This window comes from Phocoena phocoena, chromosome 2 (genome assembly GCF_963924675.1).
Source record: "Phocoena phocoena chromosome 2, mPhoPho1.1, whole genome shotgun sequence".
Taxonomy (NCBI): Eukaryota; Metazoa; Chordata; class Mammalia; order Artiodactyla; family Phocoenidae; genus Phocoena; species Phocoena phocoena.
The window spans coordinates 5,153,015-5,174,159 of record NC_089220.1 but is presented as its reverse complement, the minus strand read 5'-3'; the positions used below and the strand labels follow the sequence as shown (position 1 = coordinate 5,174,159).

At 59.7% G+C, this 21,145-nt stretch overlaps 1 protein-coding gene across 1 annotated transcript in view; it reads right to left on the bottom strand.

Moving 5' to 3' along the window:
• Positions 1–21,145, bottom strand: part of CCDC85C (coiled-coil domain containing 85C) — an 80,016-nt gene that overhangs the window by 8,088 nt on the left and 50,783 nt on the right. Inside the window, exon 2 of the mRNA XM_065872607.1 lies at positions 9,312–9,385. Coding sequence (XP_065728679.1) covers positions 9,312–9,385 — 74 coding nt within the window. The remainder of the gene's footprint in view (positions 1–9,311; positions 9,386–21,145) is intronic.

The following is a 21,145-nucleotide window of genomic DNA, read 5'->3' as shown; positions in this document are numbered from 1 at the left end:
AGAAAGGCAGTCACTCCCCTCATTACCCCGCTCCCATCCCATCCCCACCCCAGGCTCCTGCCTGCCCGAGGAGAGTAGAGACCAGCCGCCTAGCTGAGAACTGTTCCCGTGGCCCAGGGAGTACCTGAGTGTGGCCAAGGTCACCAAGGGACACAGAGGGGAGAGAAGTGGGGTCCCCTGAGTTGCAGCAGGGCCTTACAGGGGGACCTCGGTCACAGTCCTCTATCTTAAAATGGGACTGTCACGCACCGACCAAGGCCTGTTTGGGTTAACCTCAGGCGTTAGAGCCCAAGGCACACTGACCCTCCCTGGCCCAGCCAGGGGTCTATCTGAGCCGAGCCTCTGCCACGGCGCCAACAAGAAAGAGACGCCGCCCCTCGCCCAGCACTCATTCACCCTCCCACGGGGATCCGCCCCCCCAGCTCCATTTATAGGCAAAAATCCCAAAACCAATTATTTTCCTGGCCAGATCTCTGCGACAGTTACAAAATCTTCTCCAGTGGAAAGCAACCCAACATGCTGAACGTCCACCCCTGGGGCCGCAGGCCACACACACGCTGGCATGGATTTGACCACAGGGCCAGGCATTGGAGCCACTGCTCTCCCCCGTCGGCCCCTGGGACCAGGACGGCGGGTGCTGCCCTGTCCTTACCCGCACCCCATCTAGATTCTGCTCTGGGCTGTGTCTCCCCTCCTCCACAGCGTCTCTGATCCCGGACCAAATGGGTTCAGAAGCAGCCCACGTGGTGCTACTGAAAACACAGGTCTGCGTGTCTCCTCCCTCCCGGCAGATAATTCCCTGGGGAGGAGGTGTGTGTGCAAGAGGGTGGGGAGTTTTTACTTAGCTGCATGCAATTCCTACCCCTGCCCTCGGCGATGTCCGTAACTATTTGCGAGCCCACAGCACTTTATGAGCAAAAAGCCACAAAGCTGGCGGGGAGAATGCTGGGGTAACGCAGCTAATGACGCGTTGACATGAAGAAACACGACTGCACCTAAACCCGAATTAAAACTCCTGCCGTTTGCCTCTTGGTGCCCCGGAAGCTGAAATCCCTAGGGTTTCACCACTGAGGTGGAGCGAAGCTGAAGTGGCCTTCTGGGGCGGCGGGGCGGGCAGGACACGGGGCGCACCACTGCTCCCCAGGAGAGGACTGCCCTGCCCCCCAGGCCCCCTAACGGGGTCCCTCGGGACACAGGGAAGCGGATCTGACACACAGAGTAGGAGCTGGAACAGAATTGCCCGGATCCTTAAAAGGGAAGGAAACGATCCAGCGCTGCAGCTACGGCAACGGCCGCTTCCACCCTGCCCTGTCCCCCAGCACAAGAGTTCTGGACCGGGAGGGAGAGACCCAGGAGGTTGCAGAGCCTCCCATCCCACTGTTAAGGGCACCCGGGGCCTCTGTCCAGGGCCATCACTGCAACACTATCCAGCTCAGAGCGGGTCGCGGCGGGTGGTGTGAACTCAGGCTACCCCAGCCTCTCCGGGCCTCTGTGGGGCTGCAAGGAGGCTCCCAGCAACAGAAGCACCTAGTCATTGCCTGCCCAGGGACTCCTGCTTGCAAAGCCGGGGGCTCCCTTGAGGCCACCTGCAGAGCCTCCTGGGGAGCACCGTCAAAGGAGGTGCTGAACAGAAACGTGCCAAGGGCAGAACTCAGAGAAAACACGGCCAGGCGCCCACCTCCCCGCCCCTCCGCTCAGGGCTCCTCACTGGGGGGCTGCTTTCTGGGCTCGCTCAGAAGCAGCTACTCACCCTGCCTTCCTGGTCCCAAAGGGCTCTCAGTCCCTCGGGTGGGCCGCAGGCTACAACAGGACATGGTCCTACTGGGTGCACCCAGGCAGGGAGGCAGTGCCTGACAGGTGAAGCAGGGCCTGCCACTGTGGAGATGGAAGGTGAGCACCGACACCGGGGCGCCCGGACGTCCCCATCTGGCAATCTGCCCGCAGGTGACCGCTCAGATCCCCAGACGCAGGGCCCATGGGCCGATGTGTACGCAGTGACCAGGGGCAGGACCCCATCGGTGAGAGCCATCCCTCAGCCTGCCAGGCCTCGTGGTACAGGGAGGTGTCGGTGTCTCTATCATGGGGACAGGTGACAAGTGACACCAGCCCCACTTTCCGAAACCCTAACACAGGGCAGTAACGTCTACCTCCCAGGGGTGGCAAGGCTGTAGCGCTCAGAGAGGGTGGGAGCCCAGCACTGGGCGCTGGTGGGCTCTTCCTACCTCCAGGTATCCCTGGAGACCTCGCCCAAGGACCTGGGCCAGCTGGGAGCCGGCACTAACTCCTGTGGCCTCGGCAAGCCCTCACCCTACCAGGCACTGCAGGTTCTCCTGCAAAGTGCAGATCTCGACCTGCCCCATGACCTCACAAGCTGGGCAGATCCGGTGAGAGGTGGGTAAGCAGGGGCCTGGGTGCAGCATCACAAGAGGCCACGGTCTCATAACTCTTTTGCTTTTACTTTGTAAAGCTGGGCAGTAACACCAGCTCAGAGAGAGGGCGGATCCCACGATGAATCTAAAGGCAGGACCAGGGCACCCTGGGTGGTGGTCAGCCCCCAGGAAGAGACGGGAGGGCGCTGCGGGGGGCACCCAGAGAAGACAGGGCATCACACAGCACTCCAAGCAGCCCCCACCCCACACAGCACTGCAAACAAGCCCTGCCGGGCAGCTCTACCTGAAGCCAGCTTCTCGGGCGGCCATAGGGGCGGGGCAGCTGGAAGGGAAGAGAGCAAGTGTCACCCAGCAATGCCAACCACGACCCTCACCTCTGCCCTCCCTCCCCTGGACACCCATTAGCCCAAAGCCGCCAGGACCTCGGCTGGGCTGCAGTAGGGAGGCCAAGGGCCGAGGTCGGGGTCCCCAAGGCGCCTCACAGGAGCCCCGTGTTTTTAGAAACTCCAGATTGCACAAGGACTGACAGCGCGCCTACCACACGCCAGGAACTGGGGCCTCAACCCCTTCACAGCCCTCCCCGAGGCTCACACCAGAACACAGCTGCCCTTCTGAGAGGCACCCCGAGATCCCAGCCAGCTGGGCGAGGCCAGGTATCTGCCCGTCCTCAGGGCGAAGGTGGCCTGCAAGGTCTCTCACGAGAACATACAGGTCCTACCAACCAGATTTACCTGCTTTTATCCCCCTTTAATTTTACGAGAACTCATTAGCAGGCCGTGAATCAAAGGGGCTGCGGCGTGGCCGGGGATCCAGCGGGTTCTTCCGGTTACTGCTCAGACGAGGCAGCGTGGCGTCCACGTGCGGTTAACGCGTGGCTGATGTCTCACCCGCAGCTGGCACTGCCCCCTACCCCCATGCGACTTCAGGTCCTAAATCATTTCTCAAACCCGGATGTGTGTACTGCCCAGAACCACGTAGCCTGTAACTGATGGGTACCGCGCTGACCGGGTCCCAACCGCAATGACCGTCATCCCCTCACGGGTCCCCTGGCGGGACCATTACTTGCTCCGATAAAGTGAGTGAGGGGCGGGCCATGTAACCTCTGTGGAGGCAGGTGGGGGGACTCTGGAGGGCACAGGTGTTGCAAAATCCAAATCCCATCGCAACTGAGTGGACCTGAGCAACTTGCCCCGCCCACTTCCAGGTCTGTGTTTGCCTGCATGTCAATTGGGGTCCAGTAGGACACTCAGCTGCTGGATGGCCCACAGGTGAGGTCACAGTGGCTGACCCACGACCCTTATCACCAGCCAGCCCCGGCCCTCAGTGCTTTCCGTGATTTGCCCTTTAATCCTGGGGCAGACACCGTTAGTGTCCCCATTTTACAGCTGGGAAACCTGAGGCACAGAGAGGTTAACCCACTGGCCCAATGCCACCCAGCTGGTAAGTGGCACTTTGGGGGTTGGAACCAGGCCCTCCGGCTCTGGGGTTGGCCTCTTACCATGCTGAGTACCTGGTGTCTGGCTCACGGTGGACACTGGTTAAGCCTCGGGCGTAAGGGACAGAGGTAGAATTCCTAGTCTCTCTTCCTGCCCACGCCGCTAGACTGACCATCTGCCTGGATGATGGAAAGAGGGCGTTTCCTCCCTGGCTGAGGAAGAGGCTGCACTGGTTCTAAGGTTCTGCTAATGAAGCAGACGAAGCCCTCCGGAGACCACATCACTCATGACAGAAGGGGCGGGGACATGACAGCCAACCCCGGAACACCAAAGAGGCGAAGCAGGGACGGCCCAGAGCCTGTCAACAAAGCAGCACGTCACAGAAGATGCCAGCGAGCAGAACTGCCACCACAGACATACCATGAGGCCAGCATCTCCGCAGGGCTTGGGCAAGGGGACCAACCAACCAAAACAGCCCTCCCTGGGGAGGCGGGAAACAGTACTGAGGTGTCAGCAATGGGCTCAGATAGTAGCAGACTGTTCCTCAGTCCCAAGGCCTGGATGGTTCAAAACGCAGACAAAAGGCAAGAAGGAGCAGTCCATCAGGGACCAAGCCCGGCTGAATGGGCGTGGGCTGCCAGACCTTGAAAAATCCCAGGCTCCCAAGACCAGGAAAAGGAGAGAAGGGCACGCACTGCCCAGGCGCCCCCAGGCTCCAGTCAGTGCTGTAGCAGGCATCACCATCATCCCTATCTTATGGGTGAGGAAACCAGGCACCAGGACATAAGGTACCTTACCTAAAGCCACACAGCCAGTGAGTGGTGGAGCAGGGATTATCCGAATCCAGACTCCTCTGGGGCTCAAACCCACTTTCTTATACCGTCAGGCCAACAACACCATTGCTACCGGTTGAATTGTGTCCCAATCAAATTCATATGCTGACCTGTTGACCCCATGCTCCCCAGAACTGTGAGACAATATATTCAATACATTTCAGTTGCTTAAGCCCCTTCTCCACGCACCCCGCTCCGCCAAAGTGCATGGTTCTTTGTTACGGCAGCTCTAGCAAACTAATACAATCACCTGTCCCAGGAAATCCTCCTCCACCCAGGCCTCAGTTTCCCCATCCATGCTTGGTGTAAATCCCGGGGTCACTTCCAACCTGAGTGTACAGTGACCCTGTGTGGCATGGCAGGATGGGAAGAGCGGGCACAGGGGCCAGGCGGAGGGGGGCAGGCTGGGACTGGTCACAGCCACGGGCCTGGACCACTGCCTCCTCTCCCCCAGATGGCCGCCCGCTCCTGCCCAACCTGCTTCTTGCTCTTTTGTGAAGCTGGCTTCTGGGCACGTGCGGAGCCTTCACTGATCAGCCCAGCAGGGAAGTGAATGGAGGGAACGACAGAGCGTAGGCCCCCACGTCAATCAGAGCCGCCTCCAGCCCAGCCCGGCTAGGCACAGAATCCACGGGAAAATCATATCACATACTGGGCTCCAGATGAATCACTGCAGAGGAAGCAGCTGTGTTGATGAAATCTTAAAGCCGACATGAGAAAGAAAATATGAACTGCAATACAGTAATTTAGCCTGTGAACACTGGCACATTTTTAATTAAAGCTGTTTTGGAGTTAAATAGAGGCCGTGGAGGGAGAGGGTGGGCAGTGGGGAACGGGAATCCACAGAGGCTCTCTGCCCTCCCACCCAAACCCCAAAGCCACGTCACCCGAAGATAGAAGAATAACATTGCTCTCCCCTGCTTTTCGCCAAAGGCAGATTTTCCACTTTGCACAGAGCTGGAGGTTTCTGTGCCATTTGATTTCACTGAAAAGATATAGGTGCCAGAATCATAAAATCTCACAAGCTAGAGCCCATGAGACCGTGGCCAGAATCCCACCCATGGCAGCAATCTCCTTCTTCAATATTCCCAAACACGGTCATCCATCACCCCCATCCATCCATCCATCCACACTTGATTACCTCCAAAGATGGTACACTCACTGCCTTATGAAGCCACTCTCCCTGGGTTAAGCAGACCTTCCTTATTCTGGGCAAGAACCAGCCTCCCCTCCCAGCCTGGGAGACCAGGCAGGTGCAGCCAGGGTTCCCCAAGATGCATCCATCAAGTCCAGCTGGGCATTGAGACACAGATGTGACCACTGAGACCCAGCAGCCCAGTCCTTGAGTACCTAACAGTCCAGCAGGGGTCAGGGCCAGGCTTCACAAGGAGGATCCCAATATCCCATCAGCAAGAGAGGCAGCCTATGGGGCTGAGAGAGCCCAGAGCAAGTGCCGGGCCACCTGGGGGTGGCTGGGGGAGGCTATTGGCAGGAGGCCAGGAGGAAGGAGGCTAAGAAAACCCCATCTTCCCTGGACCGGTACTCATCAAAATAAGACCAGTACTCTACTTGTGGGCCGAGCCCTGCCCACGGAGTTCTCCCCACCTCCACTGTCCTCCACAGCCCTCCCGTATACATGAGCCTGCTGGCCAGGACAAGGAGGCAGCACAAGAGTGCCCCCTGTGGGTCGGCCTCTGCCTGGACACACGGTACCCGGCCCCCCACCCCACCCCGCCATGCACACAGCAGGTGATCAGTTACACATGGAGTGAGTGAGTGCCCATTTTACAGGTAAGCAAACAGGCCAGGGGAGAGGAAGTGGCTCAAGGGTCCTCATAAAGCTGATGCCACCTGAGCCACCCTAGGAACCCAGAGGCAGGCAAGGTGTCAACAGCTGCCAGGAAGCCCTGAGCAGGCCAGAAGCTGCCCTTCTCTCACTGCTTCTCACAGCTCCTGCACGGCTCAGAACAGCAACGCCCTCCTCCAAGGCACCCACCCACCCTCAAGGCCAAGCCCTGGTGGCAGCAGGTGGCAGGGGCAACAGGAGTCCCGCCCATGACCCTGGAGATGCCCTGCCCACACCCTGGCCCCTGGGTGCTTTTGCATACTGTAGCTTGAGGGTCAGCCCTCGGCTGAAGCAAGGGGATCAGGGCAGGTGGGTATGCAGTGCACTGGAGGGCCAAGGCCCCGGCACCACACGGCTGCCCCCTTCTCGGGATGCTGGGTATGGCCCTGACACCGCTCACTGGGAGACCCTGAGCAAGACCCCCACTCGCCAGCAGAGTCCTCGTGAGGAAGAGACGAGGATAGGACCCAGGTGCCCCACCCCCATGACACACACAAGCACCCACGGCTATCACCGGAGCAGCTCAGCCTCCCAAGGCTTCATTTGGGGAGAAAGAAAAGTCTACTCAGGAAACAAGAAACTTGGAACACTGGCACACTGGATGGTCTCTGAGTTCCCAGCACTTCTCCTGTACCAGCCAGGAGCCGGGCCAAAGCATGTTCTTGTCCCTAAAGCCCAATCGGCCTGAAGCCAGCAAACCCGGGCCCAGGCGAGAGGTCGCGTCCCCATCTGATGGCTGTGTGTTTCTGGAGAGCCTGGCGTGGGTACAGGTCGGGGACAGAAGCCCACTGCTGCTGCCTCCAGGACAAGGACAATGTCCCCAGTCTGACCCCTGGGAGCAGGTCAGAGCAGGCTTGGTGGGGAGGGACCAGGCAGAGAAACCCCCTGCCCAGGTGGTGGCCGCACCCCTGATGCTCCAGACACAGGGCCCCGTCAACCTCCACCTCTGCACTTGTGGGCACGGGGCAAGTGGACACAGCTATGGGGGGCTCCCTTATGAGACCAGGGGGTTCCCAGAGGCAGGAGGAAGAGGAAGGACTGCCACTCTGCAGCCTGAGCGTGTGCAGGTTTTGCACAAGTCCATGGTCAAGTCTACCATGTGGAACTGGGTGCATATTCACGGTGGGACAATGTGGCCTAGGAGAGCAGGGGCCACAGGGACACTTCTGTCCTTGTCCTTGGAAACAGGACCACAAGCCATGCCCTGGCTGGACCTCAGAACAGCATTGCAAATGGCATCCCAAATCTGGGGTCCAAGCTCTCAACCTGCTTCTCCCCAGAAACAGTGACACAAAGAACAGCTGGACTGGGGCAGACTCACAAGGCTGCTGACCCGCTGGTCGGAGGCTTCCACTGCCAGAGCGAGGTCCTGGCCTTCACCCTGCTGTACAGTGGCTGAAGTGAGTGACTTGCTTCCCTACTCACTGGATGGGAACCAGCTCCAGAGCAAAGGCCCCCAAGTCCTGATGCTGCCCCCATCGCCCCTGCCTACAGCTCCTTCAGCCCACCCCACACACCCTCCTTAGCAACCAGGACAAGCCCACATGGAGTGTTCAGGTCTAAGGAGCCCTAGCCCACCGCCAGGCGAGGCCCCAGCCCCTCGCTGCCCTTGCCAGCCCCGAGGAGCCAGCATATCTTGTAGCCAGGCCCTTCCAGCACCTTAACAAGTGACACATTTTGTTTGAAAACAAGCCTTGCAATTCAGTGCCTGGCTATGCGCCTGACACAGTGCGGTGGCCGTGGGATGTGACGGAGCAAAGACCCAAATGTGAACCACGTACGCTGCAGGGTCCTGCCGAGCTAGGGGGAATCTCCCGCAGCCCCTGCGAGGGCGAGAGGTGGGATGGCAGCTGTCGGGCTGCACTTGGGGCTGTGAGCATCCCAGCCGCCGCCCAGTGGGCAGAGAGGGTGTCTGAGCAGGGCAGTGGCGCCAAGCCCACTGGTCGCCTAGCAACGAGGCCAGGCAGCTGAGCCCTCCCTGGGGCTGGTTCCCAGAGAAACGCTCTGGGCATCCCGGCCGGCCACTTATGGGCCAGCAGATGTGGCAGGGGAGAGGGATACTGAGATGAAGTCAGGGATGAGTACAAGGGAGAAAGAGGCTGGAGGGTCAGCCGAGCCAGCTGGCCCCAGACACCCCGACCGACCGGGCTGATCACAGCCCCCCATCACCACCCTGCCAACAGCAGGAAAGGCCCCTCGTCTTGGCAGCCATGCCCCCTCCACGCTCCAGCCGCACTCGCCAAGGGCACAGACGCCTACCCCCCACCTCCCATCCTGCACCACCTCCTCCCCGCACTGACCCCATCACCCATCTCTAACCCGCCATCCCTGTGCTGGGGACAGGCCTCACTTGTCTGTGGACTCAGGCCAGGCAGGAGGGAGGAGGGCAGACCCCAGCCCAGAGAGAAACTGGCACGGCAGGGGCAGGGAAGTTTCCATGGGGGTCTGAGCGGGGACGGGCCAGCCCGCCTCTTGGGCCTTGATGCGCCCATCCAAAGGGCAAAGCAGTCCATTTCTTCAGCACTTGTGTGTGTGTTCTGCACCATCTCTGGGACGGGCCCAGCACCAGCCCCCAAGGAGCTCACAGACCACGGTGGGGGGGACAGACAGGGAAAGGCTGTGATGGAGGGAAGGCAGGTGGCCGTCCTCGGCCAGGTGTCCCAGGAGGTGACTCCGGGCAGGAGTCGGGGGCAGGTTAGGGGTGGGAAGGGGGAAGGGAACCCCAGGCGCGCTGGGGCGAGAGTGGTGGGTGGGCAGCAGGGCCTGCACTGGCCCTCAGGGTGGGGTTGGCCCACAGCCAGCCTACCTGTGCCAGGAGCTTGTCACCCTCCAGCAGCTTCACCTTGGTCTCCAGCTGCCTGATGTAGGTGGACGAGGGATCTGTAACGACACAAAGGGGGCATGTCACCCGTCGGCAAACTGTATCCAACAGCCGAGGGCCCACCCTCCCCTGGGCCCCCTCCGGTGGGCCTCTGAGCCCAGGTTTCCCTGACCTGCAGAAAGGGGGTGATGGGTTCCCTCACCAGCTCGTCCTGAGCTGATTCGTTCAACTTCCACAATGCTTCAGGTCCAAAAAGAGTTCTCAAAAATGCTCCCCTGATGGGACCCTCACCCAGGGGCAGCCCCCCCCAAGGCCCAGGGTCCAGGGAGGCCCTCCCCTGCTCAGGGGGGAAACTGAGGCCCCAAGCATGCCAAGTCAGCATCTGGGCTTCCTCCGCTCCATCCTGTCTGACGCACAGAACTTCTACAAGCGATTTGTTCGGGGGGCTGCATAACGCAGATAACCCACCACCCCTCCTGCAGTCGGGCCAGTGAGATACCTCCAACCACACGCCCCCAGCTCCTGAACGCGGACGGGGTGAAATCCACCTTCCCTCACCACACTGACCCCGCTGCACAGTCAGGTCAGAAGTGGGAGAGGGACGCCCCCCGGTGGCGCGGCGGTTGAGAGTCCGCCTGCCAATGCAGGGGACACGGGTTCGAGCCCTGGTCCGGGAAGATCCCACATGCCGCGGAGCAACTAAACCCGTGTGCCACAACTACTGAGCCTGCGCTCTAGAGCTCGCGAGCCACAACTACTGAGCCTGAGTGCCACAACTGCTGAAGCCCGCGCACCTAGAGCCCGTGCTCCGCAACAAGAGAAGCCTCTGCTCGCCACAACTAGAGAAAGCCCACGCACAGCAACGAAGACCCGACGCAGCCAAAATATAAGCCAACTAATTAATTAATTAATTTTTAAAAACCACCTGAAAACATCCTGTCTCTATTAAAAAAAAAAAAAAAAAGAACCGGGAGAAATTCCGCCACCCCGGCTACCCACAGCCCTGGTCCTACCTCCCCACTGGGCTGGAAATCAGCTCAGAGGAGAAAACTAATGACTAACTCACTCCAGGCCAGGACAAGGGAGCCTGCCTGGGTGGAGGCCAAGGGTGACATGGGGCAGAGAGGGCGAGGGGAGGGAGGCAGAACACGGGACAGGGAAGGTTAACACAGGGTAGGGTAGGCAAGGGGACCGAAGAATCACAGCAGGTGCCCGTGCCGAGGGAAGAAAGGTGGGTCTGAGCACCTCTGTGACAGCATGGGGTACCTCCCCCAGGAGGTCTGCTGCCACCTGCTAAGGGACGGCTATGCGCCTCTCACCCGCACGAGCGCCCGGCCAGAGGCCACACAGCCCAGACGCCAGCCTGGGCCCTGCCCACCCCTGGGCCAGTCGCTGTTCCTGCTGTACCCACCGGCCCCGACCCCCAGCAGGACTCAGGGTCTTCCCAGATCACACCAGCGGCCCTTCATCTCGGAAGGCACCAGACCTTCGACCAAAGCCAGCTCCCTAATGCCCCACACCACTGCCCCCCCGGGGGGGCTTTTAACCTTCCCAGGTGGGCAAAGGGGGCTGAGGTGCAGCCAGAGGACAAGCTGGACCATCACGCATCCACGCCAGCACAGTCAGCATGACCGCGGACGAGCCCGGGGCCCTCAGGTGTGTGACGCGGACGCCATGCCCCTCCCCGACAGGGCCCGCCGGCAGAGGAGGGGTCCAGGGGCGCCCTGTGAGGATGGGGCGGCCAGTGGCCCCCTCCCCAGGGCCCCAAGCCCCCTGCGCTGGAGGCTGGCCCAGGCCTCACGAGCTTCCGCCCATCAGCAGTGCCGAGCTGCTGCCTCTGACGCGCCCCCAGTTACAGGAGGTGCCCGTGTGCCCCTTGACCTGCCTGCTGTGGGTCACTGTGTTCCCCAAGCACACCCTCAGGAGCCTTGTCTCCCCAGCCCTGGACCAGGCCCAGGAGCCTTCAGCCCCGCCCTGGGCAGGAATGGGGGGCGGCCCACCCTGCCCCAATTACATAACCAACTCCTCCCCCCTGCTCCCTGCCAGTCACCTCTCAGGAATGTGGAGCCTTCTAGAGAGGAAGAGGGTCACTGGCCAGGCCACTCCCCCTCACTCCCAGGGAGACCCTGGTAACACAGGGCAGCTCTGCGAGGAGCCCCGCTGTGTGACCTGTGAGAGGCGCAATGGCTTCTTTATACACACGCAGGGCAGTGGCGGGGCAGGGTGGGGGGACCGGACCCCAGGCGGGGACTGCAGAGGCTTCCCTGTGCCCAGGGCCCGGGCAGGGGACCCTCAGCAGTCACTACAGTTCACGCCCCATGCTGGCCCCCGGCCTCGGTTTACCCGTCAATCAGCCCAAATTGACCAGCAGTTCCCACATCGTGTCCGCACCCGCCCTCACGAACAGGCCTGACGGGAAGGGCCTCAGTGTTCCAGGGGTGCTGGGCCCTGTGAGCAGGGGGACGGAGATGGGGTGCAGCCTGGCCTCCCCAATCCTCTGTGTCCTCCACCTGCTGCCGGCAGGAGGGTTCCCTGGAACACCACCCGGGAAACAGCAGATAAGGTAAACTCCAAAGACCCTCCCAGCTCCCTCAACCTTACACGTTAAAACAACCACTGACCCCTATGTGATCCTCCTCTGGGTGGGGTCGGTGGGGGAGGGAAGGTCCCCCCCCATCCACCCACTGTGTGACGCACAGCAGCCCCTGCACCTGGCGCCTCCTTGAAGGCTCACAGGGGCCAAAAGGCATCGTCCCCGTTTTCCAGACGAGGAGGCCACAAGGAACAGTGTCCCTACTTGCTGGCAGGTGAGCAGGGGAGCCCAGGGCCCAGACTTCCTGACCCTCTCCCTACCACTCAGGCCCACCCCCATAGGTCAGTGCTCAGGACCCCAAGTGTCCCGCCGCTCTGAGAGGAGCTGACAGCACCGTGCCATTGTGAGAAGCCAGCAGAGGTCCCTAATGAGACGTGGCTCTTGGTCAAGTATCTCCCCTGGATGCCCCACTATTGCCCAACCCTCGGGCACGGCCGCAAGCCAGCCCCCTTGCTCACCACAGCCCCTCCAGGGGACGTGCTGCCAGGCACAGCCCTGAAGCCAGGAGAAGGACCAGCCACCTGTGTGTGACCAGCGACCTGAGTCAGGTCACTAACTCTCACGCTGCCCTGTACGGTCGCAGAGCCACCCTGAAGGCGGGCACACCACCCGCCCATGGTCTCCTGGCTATGGGGGCGATTTTGTGTCCCTCTGCCATTCCGATGCGCTGAGCCAGGAGCTCCCAGCCCTTCCCTTCTCTGTCAGACTGCCGCTGGAGCTTGGCCTGGGTGGGAGTCAGCAGACGTGCCGACCAGCTTAGCGCCCGCGCTGGGCAGCAGGCGGGCCGGGCACACCGCCGCTCCACAGCCTCACGCCCACCTCCCAGGACGGCAGTCGGGAAGAAGGAGCGGCGACAGATCCAGCGCCACGAGAAGGGACACAGGCCATCGCTCATCCCACAAACCACAGGCCGCGTCCATGGCCCCAGAGCAAGGAGCCGCTCCGCTCAGCCCATCTGTCTGGGTTCGTCCCAAAGCCCAAGAGGCTGCAGAGGATGAAGTACACTTCAGACATCAAGGTTTGTTGGCTTTTTCTTCTGAATTTCAAAAGAACAACGTGAGAAGCTTAAAATGCCTTTAATCACCCAGTGCTCCCAATGGAACGTATCCTAAGGAATGAATTGCAATCATGAAGAATGCAGACAGCGTTACAGTGACGCAAACTGGAAACAACTATTCGTCCAACAACAGCAGACAGTTTATACCCTTGTCGCCAACCAACGACGTTGAGGAGAGTCTCTCTCCTCAACGGTAAGAAAAACACTTAAACGCCAGTGAAAAGAACTGGACACAAAACTACACGTAGAATTGCTATTATGTTTAAAAATATTGAAACAGAAATCCAGGAATGAGGCACACAGAGATACTGACCGCGGTGTTGCTCACGAGGAGATGGGTGACTTTATTTATTCACTGTTTCTTGTTAATTTTCAAGTAATCTCCCTTTAGAATAGGGAGAAATCTTTCTCTATATAAAAGGAGAAGGGACTAAACGATTGTACCTTCACATCGCAGAGTCCCATGTTAATGTCAAGGGAAACAGAAGGGTGGCCCAGAGGACAGCGTGGAAAGTCGGCCCCATTGGCCACCCTCTGCCCACTGCCCCCAGCTCTGCTCTGGGGGCCTTTTCCGAGGCCCAGGCTCAGCCCCGAGCCTGCCCGATCCTGCAGAGTTTAGAAGGCTATGAGGCCGCCTCCTCAAAGACCCAGATAAGCCTCCCCAGCCACACGGGACCCCATCCCCACCGCCCCTACCCTCAGCTCCCCAAGCCAGGCTCTGCATGCTGCCAGGAGCCGGGGAGCCAGACATCTGGTCACCTGGGGGTCAGAGCAGGTGCCCTGCCGTGGGGAAGACTGAGAGCTAGGTGGACCCTCAAGTCGGGGTTGGTGGCAGGGGCGAGAGCAGGAGGGCAGGGGACGCCAGGAAGGGCCCGGCTCCCTGGGTGGACGATCCTTCCCAGCAGCCTCGGGCAACTCACAATCCCACGGGGCGCCTCCATGCCCCCGCCTCTTGGAGACAAGTGTGTAATTAAATTAATCCCAGGTTTGCAGTAACAAGGAGTAGAGCCAGCAGGGAGGGAAGAGCCCTTTCCTGGCTTGACTGCTGCGGGAGGGTGGGGGGGTGGAATGAGGGAGGTGACTACGAAAAGGACCCCGAGCCAGGCTGGCCAAGGTATCCCCTGGACATTCCCTGACCCTCCCAGGGCCCACTGGTCCAATTCTGGGGGACTCACGATCCACCTTCCATCTGGAGTGACAGGGAGAGCTCCCGCAACATTCTCGCCCACAGGAGCCTGAACATCTGCCCTCCTACATCCCTCCTCACAGGTCCTTGTTCCCGGGGCATGCAGGACCAGAGCAGCCCGTGGGTGGGTGGAGTCCTGGAGCCGAGGGTCTGCAAGCCCCTCCCCACTGGCGCTGATTGGCTCCACCGAGGAGTCCTGTGCCAGGTGCTGGCATTGACCATCAGGGCACTCTGCCCTCCCGGAAGCTGCCAGGTCACATCTCCGCCCCCCGCAGCCTGCCCCCTGCCTGCCTAGGCAATGTCACCCCAGCCTCACCATCGGTCCAAACTGCAAGAATTTGGGGGCCAGAGGCCATGTCCAATCACCCCTGTCACCCCCTCCCCACCTAGCTCACCGCTAAGCACGTAGTAGGCCCTTGGAAAAACCTGAAGACCTAACAGGAATCAGTCCTACGGGCTGGGGCGAACAGGTTTCCCCAGAGGAGTTGACTCTTAATCCTATGAGCTCCCACCAGCAGCAGCTGCAATGACAGTAAGAAGCGCTCAGCCTGTGACGGTGACCTGGCACCCCCAAGGCCACAGAGGGTACAGCATGCCAGCGGCCAAGGGCAACTGTCCCTCAGACCTCAGCCCACAGCATTTACCCTGTTGTCTTGTGCCAACCTCACCAGGAACTTTCATCTTAATTTGGGTGAGACAAGGATTTGCATACAAGCGGGTTACGTGGGAGGTGACCCCAGGAAGCCCAGGTGAGGGTGTGGAGAGGTGAGGCGGGGACTGGGAGCCGATGAGAAGGGTGTGAACCCGCTGGGGGTCTCACAGTTGCTCGCCTGCCCATAAGGGCTCCCTGGTGGGAGCCGCTCCTGGCAGGAGGGTGGTGTTCATGCCCCAGGAGTGCCCACCTGGAGAGGGGACAGGGCAAGCTCCCAGGCAGAGCTGCAGGTGCCCACAGGTGAAGCGGGCGGTGGGCACGGAAGCGGTAAGTGCCACGGGGATCTGGGCAGGGCGCCAACAGTATCTGCCACAGCTTGGGAAAAAGTATGACTTTCCCTCTCGGCAAAGGAGGAAGCGGATGGAGGCTGGGGGCAGGGGACTGGGGGGTGGCACCGCGACACACAGCCACATGCGGGGCCTGATTCTCCAGCTGCTGCCTCTTCCAGGGTCCCCACCAGCCCTGCCTCCCTTCTACCCCCTCTCCCTGAGCGGGGTCCCTATAAGGTCTCGGGGACAGGCAGGCTTTGCGGCAGGTCATCAGCAGCAGGAGACTCAGCAACGCCACACCTTGGGCCCCTGCTCACACCCAGCAGTTCTGCTGTGAGATGGCTGGCATCTCCACAACGCAGCCCGGCTGATTCAATTCCCTTCTCCTTCCACTTCATTAAGAGGGGTCGGCTGTGGCACCAGGGCCGGTGGCTCCACCGAGGTGGAAAGGCCTCATTAAACAGAAGCACCCTCATCATTCCAGGCTTCCCTCCCTCTCTGCCCCAGAGGATGAGAGCAGCTCCTGAGAGCATCTGCCTTCCCGTGAGTCGGTTCCTGGGCTTCTCTCTTTTCTCCCCCGCCCCAGGACTGGCCCCCAAGGGGACAGGTGAGTGCCACACATACCTGCGGGCCGTGGAAATCAAAACCAAGTAGGGCAGGCCCACTCTGCACCGTGGAGCCTCCGTCTCCACCCGTGCCTCCCACCTGCCCAGGATGTGGTGGAGCTGTCACCTCTCACAGGTAACCTCAGACACTTCACCCCCATGGGGAGGTATCCCCATACCCCTACAGGCACAGAAACAAGGATGCAGTGATGTACCAAGTCACACAGGCAGGGCCACCAGGAGAACCACCCCCAGGGAGCTCTGACCAGCTCCGGGCACCAGGGACAGGGCTATGGTCTGGATGTCGGTATCCCCCAAAATCCCTATGTTGAAACCTAACGCCCAATGTGATGGTGTTAGGAGGCAGGGCCTTTGGGAGGTGATTAGATCACGAGGGTGGAGCCCTTGTGAGTGAGATTAGTGTCCTAACCAAAGAGACCCCCCACAGAGCTCTCTTGCCTCTTCCGCCAAACGAAGACACAGCAGGGAGACAACCGTCTGTGAACCAGGAAGTGGCCCTCTCCAGACACTCAGTCTGCCAGCACCCCGAACTTGGGCTTCCAGCCTCCAGACCAGAGAGAGAAATTCCTGTTGTTTATGAGCCACCCAGTCTGTGGTATTCTGTTATAGCAGCTCGAACAGAGTTAAGACAGACACAGAGCAAGGCGAGGTCATTCCAGCAAGAAGCAGCAGTAACGACACACACTTAATGAGCACCAACGGTGTGCCTTACTTACAGGCAATCGTCCTCATCGTCTCTCACTGTGAGCAGGTGACCGACCCCTGTTTACAGATGAAGAAACTGAGGCTCCGGGAAGTGAAGTGACAGCTGCAGACCAGGCAGTGACGGAGCAACCTGCTCTCCCCAGGCAGCCTTCCCTACCTCGGGCTCAGTGAAGCCCTGGGCTCAAGGCAAAGGCCACACTTTCTGCAGCACCCAGTCCTACTGGGAAACAGGCCGGTACTCAGTGCCAGAGCGGCCGCTGCCCTCCCACCCTGCCCACAGACCAGGCTGGTGTCCCTGCTGCCCTCACCTCTGATGAATGCACAGCCCCATCAAGGCCCGGGACACTGACCCAGCGGAGCCTGGGAATGGTCCTGTCTTCTTCAAGGACTTGGAGGATGTTCCAACCCCAGGCCCACCTACTCCCCAGACGCTGAACAATCCCAAAGGTCACCAAAGGACTGAATCCTTGCAGAGCAGTGGGTCCCCAAATCCAGGACTAGAAAGGCAAGTTACCTGTTTCACGACCATCCAGGCTACCAGGGGGCTGTGAGCTCCCCATCACTATTGAAAAGCAAGCAGAAGCTCAGTACCGGATGGGAGCCCCTGGAACACTGAAGTTTCCCCACGTAGCTGGGAGGAGGGCCCCGGTGCCAATGCACTCACTCTGCTACCCTCTAGATCCCCCAGGGACCCTGCCAGGTGGGCGGCAGAAGGCCTATCACATAGAGGACAAAAAGAACGCTCAGCGAGTGAATGGGTCCACCCAACGTCGCAGAGCCAGGCACCGGCAGGACCAGCAATCACGCATGCTCGTGTAAGGACATGGTCCCCTACAGCGAGGGTCTCTCAGCCTAATGCAGGAGCTGCAGGAATAACCACGTTTGCGGAAGGGCAAAGGGTGGAGTGAAGAGGCTCAGCCCAGGGATGAGGGGGGCCGAGAGCAAGGATGCGCTGATGGGGAGAAATCAGGGACTCCTTCCTGAAGGAGGCGGCATCTGAGCTGAGCACTTAAGAGCAAGCAGGACTCTGACAGGCAGACAAGGCAGGGTGGGGATGGGGAGGATGGAAGGCGAGTCCCAGCTGAGGGCGCATCTGCCTCCTGGCATACATCGCGGCCCCAGGAGGTGCGGGCTGAATGTGAGACAGATATTATTTATGGATGAAGGTGAAAAGGCTGAGGAGGCATATCAGAGGAACATCAGGTTCCTGTGAGGAGGAGTGGCAGCGCTGAGCAGGGAGGGCTGCCCCTGCCCCTCCCTCCTCCAGGCGGGCCTGCCCACCTGAGCTACCCACCAGCAGGTCTGCATGGTGGGCAGGCCAAGGCAGCCGGCTGCAAACTCCGAGATAACTACCAGAGCCTCGGGTGTGAATAAGAGTTCCCCTGTCCACACAGGATATTGAGAAGGGACCCTTCTTTCCCATTCGCACACGCAAATGTTACTGAGCACCTATTAGGTGCCAGCAGACGCCAAGCAAAACCCCAGCCCTCCCAGCATGCCCCCGTAATCCTCACACCGAGCTATCCCTGTTTACTGCAGAGGAGCCTGAGACTCAGAGAGGTTAAGTAGCAAGTCCAAAGTCACACGGCGAAAACACTGCAGGGCTGGGATTTGAACCCAGGTTTGTCCGGAGCCAAGGTTCTTTCCACCCTGCCTCAAAGCTCCCCCAGCAGCCCTGGGGGGGCCCCATACAATCACCCTGGGCCTCGCAGAACATCAGCACCGTGGTGGCTGGCACTGCTCATTCCAAGCCTTGACTCTGCCAGGGAGACACAGAAACCAAGGTTCAGGAGGGGCCCAGTAACTGGTCCAGTCACAGAGTCATAAAAGCAGGGCTGAAAGTCAAGACGTGTGCGTGCATGCGTGCGTGTGTGTCTCCATCCCCAAACCCCGGTGCTCCTCCAGGCCACCCACCTGAGGCAGAGAAGGGCAGGGCTTGGGAAGACTCATGGCTCCCCTCCCCTCCCTGAGCAAAAATTCTCTTCGTGGGGCAGTTCTGGAGACTCTCAGCCTCTAAGACCGGGCCCAGGCTCCAGGGAACTCCACCCTGGACGGCGTTCTCCTGGCCCTCTCACCCCTGGGACCCCCCACCCCAGGGCACCTGCAAGCCCCAAGACTCTGGGCCTCATGGGGTCATGAATGTCCGAAAGGCTGGCCCCCAGCCCCTCCCAAGCTCCCCCCTCCATGCCCTGATACGTGGGATCCTGGAAACCTCAAATCCCACATGCCCAACTCAAGTGGACAGCCGTGACCCCACCCTCTCCATCCTGAGCCTGCAGAGGCAAGAAAATTAATGGGCACAGAGAGAAACGAACAACTGCATTGATGAGAACTGAGATCTCGCCACGCTGGCCGCTCGGCCTCTCCTGACAAGGCGCACGGCTGTCTCCTGGCTCCCACCTGCCCCTCCGTGTGCCACACACACAGACCAGGACCCCACGGATCGGTGCTCTGTCCACCCGGGGCCGCCTAGCATTTAATTCAACCTGCGCTGAAATCTCGACAGAGTGGCCAAGCAGGAGGCCGAGTCCAACCCGGCTCATTTAGAACACATCCTGGTTTGGGGCTTCCCTGGTGGCGCAGTGGTTGAGAGTCCGCCCGCCGATGCAGGGGACACGGGTTCATGCCCCGGTCCGGGAAGATCCCACATGCCGCGGAGCGGCTGGGCCCGTGAGCCATGGCCGCTGAGCCTGCGCGTCCGGAGCCTGTGCTCCTCAATGGGAGAGGCCACAACAGTGAGAGGCCCGCGTACCGCAAAAAAAACACAGAAAATAGAAAACACCCCGGTCTGGATCCGCCTGCAGCCACGGGTGCTCTCAAGCTGAAAACTCAAACTTATTTTTCAATCTACCGCTTGGGAGGCCCGACCATCCCAAACTGAAACTGCGTCATTACTTCAAAACCAGGAGAAAACAGGAAAAAAAGAATTCCTTTCCTGTGCCTTCAATTATCAGGCCCAGAAATTAACCTGTGTGCTTAGGTGACAGTTCAGGTGTCAGCACTGTTCATGTCCCCTCCCCCCCCAACCTGATTTAACTCTGAATGATTGGGAATTATTGATAGAGGCTGAACAGACCACCTAGAGGCCCCAGCACGGCCACCTAGCCACACAGAAGGCGAGTCACACCTGGCCTGGGTCTCCCTGGGGACATTTTAACATTTGATCTCTTCTCCCCTGGAACCAACTAAACTGGACTCCAGCGAAGGGGCCTGGATGTCCATACATTTTAAACGTCCTCCAGGTGATTCTAACGTGCACACAGGGCTGGGGACCCCTGATCTATGCTGAGCAGTGACTGTTCAAATTGTCCCCCTCTCGGGCTCCTTTCCCGAGGGACCCCACACCTCCTGGCCCTGACTACTCACTGGGGCTCAACCCCTGCAAACACAGCCGTACCACAGGGGCTCCGAGGCGTCCAGGACATGCGGGACGGATGTCTGAAGGTGGTGAGGAAAGGGGGTAGGCGGGTAAACATTCAGGGAGCCCCTGAGTGGATGTGCCAAGCCCCTTGGTAGCCAGAAGTGGAGACCTTGCTGGTTTCGGGGGAAAGGGAGTTTGCTTTCATTGTTAGACATCATGCATGTCTCTACCAAGCATGTAAAGCCGGTGGGCCCAGAATGGAGCCAACTGTCCAGCAGAGGAGGCAGGAGGGAGGGAGGCATAGTGGTCACTCATGTGATGGCAAGAGCATAAGAAGCAGGACGGCAGGGCACACTCCAGTCGCCTGCAGAGGCGGTGAAGTGCGGGGAGCTGTGGCAGGTGGAGCGGGCCCAGCACACAGAAAATCTAGGTGCGGCTGCGTCATCGGACAGGGGAGTGGCTGGAAGTCCAGCCGGAGATCTGACACCTCAGCAGGAACCCCGCCCTGCAAGTGAGCAGCAGAGCTGGGGCTCAAAGCATAGGAAGCCAGAGAAAGAGGGGGCTCCAAGCAGTCAGCTCTGGTGGCAGCACCATGTCTGGACAGTGCTTTGCTGATTCAGTAAAAACAAGAATAAGTCATCACAAGAAAGGTGGAGGGATTCCCGGGGTGGTGAGGGCCCGCAGAAGCTCTGCGCGCCTGGCACGCATGCCCTGCAGCCTTCTGCGCCAGTGGGGGAAGGCCGCATTGTTTCACGAAAGGGACTGCGGCGGGTGTGGAGAGGAAAAATTCAATCCCAACCTCACACCACACACAGAAGGCAGTTCCGAGAAGGACAGAGAGTTCTATGGGAAAAAACAACTCTAAAAACTTGGGCTTGTTTGATACAAAGGGGGTGACAACTTATGCTATAGGCAAGAAGCCAGTCACAAAACACCACATCTTGTACGACTCCATTTATATGAAATGTCCAGAGTAGGCAAATTCACAGAGACGGAAAATAGATTAGTGGCTGCCAAGGGCCGAGGGGGAGGAAGAACAGGGAGTAACTGCAGACGAGTACAGACTCTCTCTCTTGGGGTGATAAAAATGACCTGGAATTAGATAGTGATGGTTGGGTAACTCTGTGAATGTAGTAAAAAGCAATGAATTGTATACTTTCATATATATATTAACTGTGTGAATTTTGTCTCAGCACAGCTGTTGTTACAAAAGGACAACTCCAGGACTTCCCTGGCGGTCCAGTGGTTAAGACTTCGCCTTCCAATGCAGGGGGTGCAGGTTCGATCCTTGGGCGGGGAGCTAAGATCCC